Source organism: Corvus kubaryi, unplaced genomic scaffold (assembly GCF_017639235.1).
Source record: "Corvus kubaryi isolate FWS band 111438036 unplaced genomic scaffold, C.kubaryi_AGA036_p1.0 76, whole genome shotgun sequence".
Classification (NCBI taxonomy): domain Eukaryota; kingdom Metazoa; phylum Chordata; class Aves; order Passeriformes; family Corvidae; genus Corvus; species Corvus kubaryi.
Window position 1 is genome coordinate 7,135,968 of NW_024582063.1, and position 11,008 is coordinate 7,146,975.

The 11,008-nt window shown below is 36.8% G+C and overlaps 1 protein-coding gene across 1 annotated transcript in view; it reads left to right on the top strand.

Moving 5' to 3' along the window:
- Positions 1 to 10,739, top strand: part of GPATCH2 (G-patch domain containing 2) — a 120,615-nt gene extending 109,876 nt beyond the window's left edge. Inside the window, exon 10 of the mRNA XM_042051625.1 lies at positions 7,057 to 10,739. Coding sequence (XP_041907559.1) covers positions 7,057 to 7,226 — 170 coding nt within the window. The 3' untranslated portion in view covers positions 7,227 to 10,739. The remainder of the gene's footprint in view (positions 1 to 7,056) is intronic.
- Positions 10,740 to 11,008: the final 269 nt, after the last annotated feature.

Consider the following 11,008-nt stretch of genomic DNA (forward strand, 5'->3'; position numbering starts at 1 on the left):
GTTTCATTAAACCGTTGTACACTTGAGGACTAGCTTTGAGTGAAACAGAGATGTCAGTAGGGAGACTCATCCTCAAGGTCAGTTACGTGCTCTGCAAGTTCTGCACATTCTCTGCCAGATACCATAATAAAGTGGTTCCCCACAGAGAGGGGCCACCTCCTTTTTATGTGCAGTTTATTAGAACCATCACCTTCCTCAGATGGGCAGATGGATGTCCTGTAGTTTTCCTAGAACTCAACCAATAGAAGAAGTACCTGGCGTTTCTGCCAGTCTGTTTTAGGTTGGTAATACCAAAGGATTTTTGTTAAAACACGGATGGTTTGGCAGTTAAAATGTGTAATTTTTCCTCAGTCAACATAACTTGTTATCCCAGCTCTCCACAACAAGCTCTTGGTTGATGGTGACTAGCTTTTCTTTCTCCAGAGGAAAGAGGGAGCACAGCTGCAAACAGTCTCTGGTATAGATTATGCAAAAAACACTTTTCTTAAAGGTTTTTCAAAACATGATTCACTTTTTGAATAAGGGAGGAGGTCTGTCCATAAACTGGATAGCTTTATGCAGAAGGTTTTGGCACTTCAGAGGAATAAAAACACCTGTTTAACATGTGAGAAAATAAAATTCATTGATCAGGTTTCCAGAGCAGGCAAGTTTGGATTTCTGTCTTTCTGTAAAAGCTTTGCAATTGGTGGAAAAGTTCCTGATAAAATCTGTTGTACATACTCTGGATTTCATGAAGAAAATTTTTGCTTTGGATTTCCACTGGGTTTCGTTCTACGGCTGCAAGTCTTTCTATAAAACTGAGGGCATGCTTATCAGATGGGATCCATTTTGCTGAATTTTGAGGGGTTTAAACAGAGCTTTGGAATGTCCCCCAGTGAGAATGCTCCTTCCAAAGTGCCATCCAGTGACAGTGTTTCTGTCATCAAAGACAAGGCGTAAAACAAAGGCAAAACAACCTTCTTTGGACTCAAGTGAAAAGACAGTTTTGGGTATTCAAGAGATTCCCTTTACAGAGGGATAAATGACAGTCTAAAAATACAAACTCTTCCAACCAATTTTATAGCAGCAAAGACTGAATGGGCATGAAGTTTCACTCCACACCCAGTGTAATCCAATAAAGAATGGAAGGAGAGGAGCACCAATTGCAAATCCAATTCCAAGTGATCCGTGTTTCTGGATAACCAGTTGTACCTAAAATTCAGTGTCACAGTCTTCATTGGTGTGTGAATTTATGTTTATATATTCAGAGGAGTTGAAAATAGATTTAAATCTACAGTCTATGCCTTAAGATAAGGTGTGTTTACCCAGGCCATATTTAATACCCCTTGAGATGGGGTAGTAGGAATGAAACTATGGCAGTGCAGACATCAACAAAACTCTGCTGTGGATACAGGATAAATACAGAGACTTCCAGCACCTCCTGAAGTCATAGCTATGTCCTCTCTCCTATTCTTATCTCTCTGTTAGCTAGAAAAAAATTCAATGCAAGCAGACTCACCTGAATATAATAATTCTAAGGTTATTCTTCATACAGTCTTAGATAGCTCAGTGTGAGGGATGTGTAAAAGTCTGGTGAAATAATGCAGTCTCAAATATTAGCTAAATAATTTTCGTAGCATATTCTTAGCTGAGTTGTTTTAGTTCTGGTTTGGTGTTTTGTGGGGGATTTTTATAGATATAAAGCCATCCTGTACTGAATTTTGAAAACCACTGCAGGTACTGAGTTTTAAAATCACCATACAGCTGTTGGCTGTACTTCTGAAGCTGTGTCTGTGCAATTACCCAAAACAATTTTAAGAACATAAACATCCAGGCAGTCTGATTCCCATTTTGCTAGTTAGAGAGAGCTGGCATAAAAAGATAGACTACAGCAATGTATTATTCTGATTACTTTCCTTATGTATCAGGATCAGTCCCTACTTTTCTGAGCTCATCTGTCTGGTGAGGAGTTAGAAAAGAAAAAGAATAGATGAAATATTAAATGCTTTCAGAAAATGAGGGGGAAAGTGCACCAGCTTTTAAAGAGAAGCAGCATGTATCATTTCTGCTTCCATTGGCTGTTTATCCAACATCAATACAACACTTTAGGAGCCAAATTACTAAACAAGCTGCCAATTAGGCTTGCAGTCAGCTGGATAGATTAGTGGCTAAGAGAGGCAGATACAAGATTTTCATCTCTTGAGCCAATTACGCAAGTGAATTACCATCCACAATGCTCCTTGGAAGATTTGAGGTAGAAAGACTGGCTCTGCTGTGATAGACATAAGTGAGATCCAGGGTAGGGGGTTAGGGTTAGCAGGCCATGCATTGCAAAAATTACCCAAGCAAAAAGAGATCCTTCTAGGAAAGGATTTAAAGGATTTAAGGCTGCTGGGAGCGATAGAAGAGGAAATAATAGTTGTGGTATGCTCTGCGAAGGCAGCGCTGTTCTGCTCACAAGTCTTAATCATATAAAGGAAAGATGAAAGGGCAAGACTATATTTATGTACAGTGTCATTTTCTCAGAACTGTTTAAAACCCCATTTTCTTAACATCAGAAATAGTTCAGTGGCCAGAGATGAAATTACTTCACAATGCCTTCATTTGTTTCTTGCAGCTTGGGGGGGGTTGAGAGGGAAAAAAAGAGACACAACAAAAAACGCACACATTTTCTTAAATAAGGGTTATCTGGGAGCTTGATCCTAGCTGTATTCTGGTTTTATTCAGCCCAATATAAGCCAAACATGCTTGATGTTAGTCTTATCCAGCAACTGGACCATACAAATAAATATTTTCACAATAGTGGTTTATGAGGTCACTACTCCTTTATTATTATATAATAAATGATAACTTCAATGGTGAGCTTTGAATTTGTAGAAGCATTTTGCAAATAAAATGGGTCTGTCAGATCAAAACTCTTCATAGGCTCATTTGTTTCCTGCTGACAGTGTTGTAAGCTGGTGTAGCATTGTTTCTTAAATATGAAGCAAATTTAAAAGCTGAACTTTTGCAAGCTGCTGTATCCAAAAATGATTAAACAGATGTGGAGCCCGCAGCAGCATTAGACCTCTGATCTGATTTTAGCTTACAGATGGAATTAAATTAATTCATGGCAATCACTGTAAAATCAAGGGTATGGTACTGAATGCTAGTGTACTGTTTAACCAGGATATACCTGTCTCAACAGCTGTTAAGAAAAAATTACATACCTTTATTTTTCACTGAAATCTGCCCTTAATGCCATCATAAATATCATACCAGAATTAAACAAATGTGATGAGTTTTTTGCTTTCCCCTTCCCAGTTTTGTCACTTACTACTCATCGATTTCATATTCCATGTATGTAAGGTCATATGCATAAGACATGTAGACCTTGGAGTGTCTCTGTTCTTATACACAAAGATTTGAGGATTGGCCTTTTTTTCTTTCAGCTGGCAGTATTGCAGAGAGAAGGAGCATAAGCTGAGGATATTTTACAGTGCTGTCTTTTCAAACAAGTTACTGTACGTTCATGTTTGCTCCTCCCTTGTATAATGGCAGCCACTTCTCCATGCAGACTACTCATCTGGTAGATCAGAAACCAGTTGTTAGGGTTGCTAATAACATTTTCAGTCTGTAGAAATAAAAGGTACTGCACAGGAGATTCCTACAAATTATTACTGTAGAGACATTCTCGTAACTCCTGGAACCCCAGGAAACCTCATACAGCAATAAATTTACAAAAATGTATCCCCACTTTTTTTTTTTTTTTTGTAATCTGATTCTGCCTAGTTATTTTTTGTGCGACAGCACAATGGGTTGGTTTTGCTCTTGCTCCTGGGTGGGTCAAGACTGAACACGTCCCAGAGGTAGCACGGCCCTTTTCAAGGCCATGTGCTTGGACCACTCTCTCTAACAGGCCCTACTGGCTAGTCCAAGAAGTGCCATAGGGATGAATTAAAAACTAAACTTGAAGATTAATATTGCAAGGACAATTACTGCTTTTAATTAGAAAATAAAAGCCCAAAGCACATGAATGGGGGTCAGGGGAATAGCACACAGTGTAGCACGATTTTTAAGAGTTCTTTCCCGTCATGCAGTCAATCAGCAATGCAAATGTTGGGGTTTTTTTCCAACTTGCTGATTGCACGTGAAATGGAGGAAGAGGGCAGTACCACTATCTGTATTCTTTAGATTCAAGTAAAATATGTTGCATTACAGATAAATTTTTCAAGTGATAGGTGAAAATTGCAGGAATCCTAAAGACAGACATAGATAGTATTCATATAAAAACTGGCTATACTGTGAAAGAATGGCCAGTGTCTATTAAATATTTTTCACAATTCAAGTAAAAGCAATCCGTATTCACCTCATTTACAAGAAGGAGTAATTAGTCAATTAGTAATATAGGCAAGATGGGTGGGGTTTTGGTTTTACTTCATTCTTGCTGCAATACAAAGCCTCCAAACACATTATCCTTTGGACAGTGTATGTTGTTTGATTGTTTGCCCAAAAGTGGCTTGTGAAACCAAGTTTATGGTGATTTCTCTTCTCTTCCTTTTTCTTTTTTCTTCTTTTTTTTTTTTTTTAATATGATGATATGCAAGAGTAAAACAGCTCTTAGGGAGAACCTGTGTTTTAATAGGAGATAGAAAAGTATGTACAGTGGAGGGAAAAATAGTTATCATATACACATTTTCAAAGTACTTATATGTCTCTAAAAACAAATTATTCCAATTATCCTGTCACAGAAAAAACACTGAACTACTTCAAAAGGTATCAAAAATAGAAGCACCAGTTTACTAAATAACGTGTCAGGGTACAGAGTGTTCTTTCATATATCTTCTTTGTGAGGTTCCTCTGGCTGTCTCGAGAATTGAAATTCATATAGAAAGGTACATCTGTTACAGGAAGAGGTCTGTGGGTTTTTCCCTGAACAGACTAAAACAAAAAAGCTGTTTACATTGTCTCAGGCTACGCCTTGCATACTGTTCCAGCAGCATTGCTGCCTTTGCCTAGGCAGCATTATGAATGGTTAAATGTTTCCAGTTTTTAGGTGTCATAAAATACACTCTTGTACCTGCTCTTTCCTGCTTGGTAGGTCTGTTGGATCTTTCTTCCCCTTGAAGTTTTCCCCTTAATTGTTCCACAAACATTTACTGGAATGATGCTTCATTTCTTACCATTACTTCTTAAAATAAGTGGACCAAAACACACTTCCAGGGTTTTACCTGTGAGGCTTACCAGAAATGTTGTTAAACAGTACCCTTTCTTCTTTTGCTTTTTTTTATTTTGAGCTAGAAAGTATAACTGGGAAGGTTGCAAAGCCAGTGTTGTGTATGCCAGGCAGTGCCAGGGACTCATCTGTATGAAAATTGCCTCTGCCTGTGGAGGCCTGAAAAGAAAGGAAGTCTTGGCCATTGAATTTTGTGCTGGTCAGTTCAAGAGGAACCCTCTCGGGGACTGCAGGCTGCTGACTTAAAAGCCTTTATTTTAAGCCTAGCATTAAGCATAGCTTCAAACCAGTATTAAAGGATGCCTTCCTTCAATGCACTCCCTTTTTGCTTTGACTCAGGAACTGAGGTACTAGAAAGCAGTCTGCCTTTTATGTAGCCAGTGTTTTACTGACTATGAACAGATCTATAGTGGATAATGCTGCTGTACTGTAAATTCATCATCACAATAATCCTGAGGTTTTTAATGTTCACCTCGTTTTGAATTTCTGTGTATGCAGTTTCCACTGTGGGACTTTGGGGTTTTTTGTGTGTGCAATAAATGAGGCTTTTTAGAAGCTCATCTTCAACTTCTTTGCGTTCTTGTTTAGTAAGTTAGTATAATGATAAGCCAGCTGCTTGTCAATGGTCAATTCTTGGCTGAAGATACTATAGTCTCCAAAAACTCAAAACCACAGTCTCCTACTACAGTATTTTTCAAAAAGTAGCAGGCAGAATAAATAAGTAGAAAATTAAACAGATAGTTTTTGAAGCTGGGCACGTTAAAGGTTTTTTTTTTTTTTATTCTGTTGTTGGGGCAGGGAGATGTTGAATAATGCTGAAAACAAAATCCAGCTGTCTACCTGCAACTGCTTGTGTTCAAAAACTTCAGCCCTTTTTAAAATTGTTTATATGGGGGAACTTGATGAATTTTAACACAAATTCTTGAAATAAATATCCCTCATGCAAGATACTTGTATATAGAAGGCTTATCCATGCATTGTTTCCAAACTCTGGCTTGGGGAGTTTGGTTGTTGAAGGGGAAAAAACAGCTTTGTTATCTTGACTTCAGTTTTTTTTTTTTTTAATTATGCATTCATGGGAAGAAAACCCCCTACTATTAAGAAAATGAAAATATAAGATATAAGAAAATAAAAATATAAGAAAATGTTATACTAACAAACATATACTAACACTTGGAATGTTGGTGCTCTTTTCTGTGGTGTATGCAGCTTTTCTGAGAGGTCTTGATGCTAAGGAGAGAAGAGTGTAAACAACACTTAACAACATTGAAAACACCAAAAGTAAACTTGGACGTATCAAATCTCACAATGTTCAGTAAAAGAGAAACTGAGTAAATGTACAGCTGAATTTCAGAGGGGTTGAACACCTGTCTGTACTGTTTCTTTAACAGCTATAATTGTTTAATCAGAACTTATTTATTGGGTTTTCTTGAAGGAGATCATTGATAAATATTACTAAGAACAGTGATGGTCATGTTACTATGACGTGTCTCTGCTTAGTAACTGCATAGGACTGGAAATTCAGGTGTTCTTGACAATGTATTGGTAGACACCTGCAGCTGATTTATATTCTTTGAGGCTAATGTGAAATCCACCATAATGGAATATAAAAGATCTGTGACAATATTTGTTATGTGTAAAAATGGACTGAGTCTTCAAAAGCATTGAAAACAAAAGCATAAGACTGTATTATTTAGAATCATATGCAGTCAAGAGGTCAACATGTGCAAAGACAGCCTGTTCTAGAAACCTGTTAGATGAATTAGGAGAATAAGAAGGTTTAAAGCTTTACGGGAGATTATCCTGCTCTTCTCCACATGGCAGGCAGTGCTGATTAATGCTGTGTGTTTCTTTAATCTCAGGGTTTGTAGGTGAAAACACCCAACCAATCCCAGAAAACAACATTGGAAACAGAATGCTTCAGAGTATGGGCTGGACCCCAGGCACAGGCCTCGGACCAGACGGCAAAGGGATAGCAGAGCCCATACGAGCCATCCAGAGACCCAAAGGACTTGGACTTGGATTTAGCTGACAGAGATGCACTCTGGCTGCCCAATAAAAATCAAGTTCAAAATTAATTTTAAAAGAAAAAAAAAGATAGAAAAAAAGGAAAAAATGGCAAGCATATTGTTTGTTGTGGTCGGCAAATCCAGTTTTTCTTCTATGAAAGGTGGCTGAAGTCAATGAGCTTCACATGAGCTCCACCAGCTGCAAGGTACAGCCGCAGTGACAGAACCGGCATTCGAGTCTGACTTCATAATGGTGCTAAAATGTACAAAAACTTCTACTTTCTTATTTTCTGTGGTCTTAAGGTTTGTATTAAGCATAAAATTCAGTATACTCACTTTTTTTCGTAAAAGCTTCTGACACAGCAGGTTTTAGTATATAAGTAAATTTTGTTTTTTAAATGTAATTTCATCTCAAGAGCCTTGATAAGATTTGTTGAGGAAAATGGAACTTTTTACAGCTATTGTTGTTTCCCCCACTTTTCAGGTAAAGTTTCCAAACCTGGTATTTATAGTGTATAATATTTGAGGATAAGCTGTCATTATGCCCATAATACATACATGTTTCCCACTGGAAGGTAATACGGTATGCAGTTTTGTCTAAGAGCATGAAAAACAGCCTTGTTGTCATAGGAATGCCATTCCAACACCATTTCTGACAATGTATTACTGTCTTCCACATTCAAGCTCAAATGTAATGCTTTTATACTGGTTTTTACATTTACAAAATTATCTTTCCTCAACAAATATTTTACAAAGTTAAAGTTTACTCTGACTTTCCCTTCATACTAATAATCTTCATTGTTGCCACATTTAAGAATAGTTTGAGCTTTGAAACAGGAAATTGTATTTTAGGGATGACTGTGTTTAAGTGTTTATGTTCTGGGGTTTGGCATATTTTTAACAATGCAGTGTTCAACATGGTGTTATCATTTGGTTTGTGACCGTGCTGTTGCCAATGAGCCACAACCTTTAAGGATCATGAACAGAAAAAGGGCAAGGAGAAGCAGGATTAGGATGAAGGAAAGGAAGGAAAAAGATACTTTGATGGCATCTCACAAATCTAAGCTAGCAATTTAAAATCAAGAGGGATCATGAAGTGTTTTAATCAGTATCCTAATGTATCTAATGTCAGCAGAAGCAATTTCATTAAGCACCAACCAATCAAACTCCTAGGGTACTTATTAGTCTGCAGGATAAAACAAATTCCACTTTAAAATTAAATGATAGGGCTGAAGGAAACTGTTTTTCAGATGGACTAAGGAGACCACCCATGCCTGTAGTAGCTGGCAGTATTTACCCTCACTGCAGAGGGAACAGGATTTGATTCTCCAGTTTTTTTTCTCCAAGAGGAGGATGTCCCTTCCACAGCTCCCAAGCTGCAGAGAAAAATACTTAGTTCCAGATGCTTTCAAAAATATTTCTTTAGGTTAAAAAGAGCACAGCTTTGTTCATGTAACTGTGACTTGCAGTGATTAATTTTAAGATGTGTTTTTATTACTTTTCTTTTTCTTTCAGCTTCATCCATTTTTTGAAGAAAATAGTAGCAGGAAAAGAAAAAACAGCAGCATTATAGCACTAAATTTGCTTAAAAGAAATGTTCATACTTTTCCAGTGTGATTAGGGTCAGTTTGGGAACATTGTCTCACCATTCCACCATAGTCTAGAGATTACAGACTAATACCTGATGTTGTTTTTATGATAGTTGAATGCACATGTTCTCTGAGTTTCAGGAAGCCTATTTATTTGCTGTTCAAATACTTTATATGATTGTGTGGTTTGACTTTTTAAAATTATAAGAAATTTTAAACAGAATTGGGTTTTATACAGCAAAACATACTTTTAATTGTAAGGTTTTGGGGCATAGCATAATGTGAGTCTGCCACTTCAAATATGTCTTGCATAACTGAACTTGGTTAAATACATTCCATATCCAAAGAATTTCAAGGCCACATAGTTGCAAAGGGCCAAGAGCCTGGAATTCTGCAGCTGGCAGAGGTGCCCACTTGTGTGTTATTCCAAATAATGCATTTCTGTGGCCTGCACCTGTTCTGTCAGTGCCATGTGCTCCTGAGAGCAAGTGAATTGTCACCCTCTTTGTTTTGTACACAGCAATCAGAAATCCTTTAAAATCATTTTCAGCGTGTGAATTGCAAAAGTGAATCTTCTAAAATCTGTGCCTCTATCTGCAAAACTGTAAAGGAATACTCAGTCTGTTAAAATTCTATTGTTTTGCTTTAGTTCCAACACCTGCATGTCTTGGACTGGAAGTATGGCACCTGTAACACTCCTTTGAAGTATTTCTGTACAATTTACCATAGCAATAGTTCCTCAAGAAGTAAGTGTAGAGCTCCAAAAGTACTTGAAAGTGTTTCCTGTTTTTAAAAGGCAAGAGGGAAATAATGGATACATGTTGAGGGAAAAAACATCTTTAGCTCATGCAACTCTTCTTTCATGCATTCCTACAGGTATAGTGAAGCAGCCAGCCTAGTAGACAGTCATAATGGAAGAACTATGTATTCAGATTGAAAATCTTACAATTTTTTGTTTTAAATCAGCCTATTAGTGAGAATCTATTAGACATTAAGATTAGTTAAACTGGTTTCAATATAGAGGTAGATACACTTTGTTTTCCCTGGGTATTATCAATAGATGCCACAGCTGACCATACACTTTATCTGTTAGAAGCTGTAGAACAAAGTGATCTATTAAAATATTTTAGTGTAGTGTTTTGAGATATTTTTTGTGCAGTAAAATTCCCTTTCTGACTCACACTATTATTTCATTTTCATTTTTCCACATCTCACAGGAGTGGTTTTAAAGATACTCCAGTAGTATGATTTCGCACAGTTAAAGCTAGTGTTAAGAAACAAAATAAAAATTAATTATAGGGTTTTTTTCTTTTTTTTAAGCCATTGCAATATTATTTGGCTTTGAAACAGATCAAAACATTTGGATTTACTGTTTGTTTTCTTCAGATCTTTCCTATATCTAACCTGCAATCATACTATGATGCCTGCTATAAAGCTGGTACACATTATTTTAAAATACAGGTTTTTTCAGATAATAATTCTTTGTCTGTGACACTGAGGTTTTTTGCTTACATAAATAAATATGGGATCATCTTGTATCTAAAAGCTGTCATCCATCACTTGCCAGATTCTTTTCACTTAGGTATTTGAATCAGTAGCTCAGCTGTTACCATAACAGAGGAAGAATGTTTAGTGAAGAGAAGAGATGTTGCCTATTACCAGCACTGCGTTTTGCTACATGTTCCATGGTGTCTCAAAGTTCTGTGAATTGAGCCATTAACTGTTAATAAAAGAAACCCATGAGCAGTAGCTTATTTCTAAATAAATATTTGTCAGAGAAGCATTATCGATATGCTCGTTTTAACAAGTTTGTCCCTGCCTTTGTCTTTCTGCAAGTAGGTCAATAATGGGTGTATAACAGCAGTAAATAGCTAAATAATATGTATAGAATGCTTTGCTTTAACAACACAAATGCAAGATGGAATAAAATAAATAGACTCAATTCTTCATGGGCGTTGTATGTTCTTTTCTTTAAACTGCCTTTTTCACTAGTGTTGTTATTGCAGAGGTGAGTACAAAACTATGCTGTTTCTGAAAACACAGCTAAAGTTGCTAATATCGTGTACCAAGCAAATTCATACTATCTTAAAGCTACCTTTTATGTACCTTTTTACCAGTATTTCTTTCCTAGGTTATTATTATCCAGCCGAAGAGGTTACACCACAATGTCAGGAAATGCCTCGTTTAAGATGTTTGCAGTGCTTTTGTTATCATAT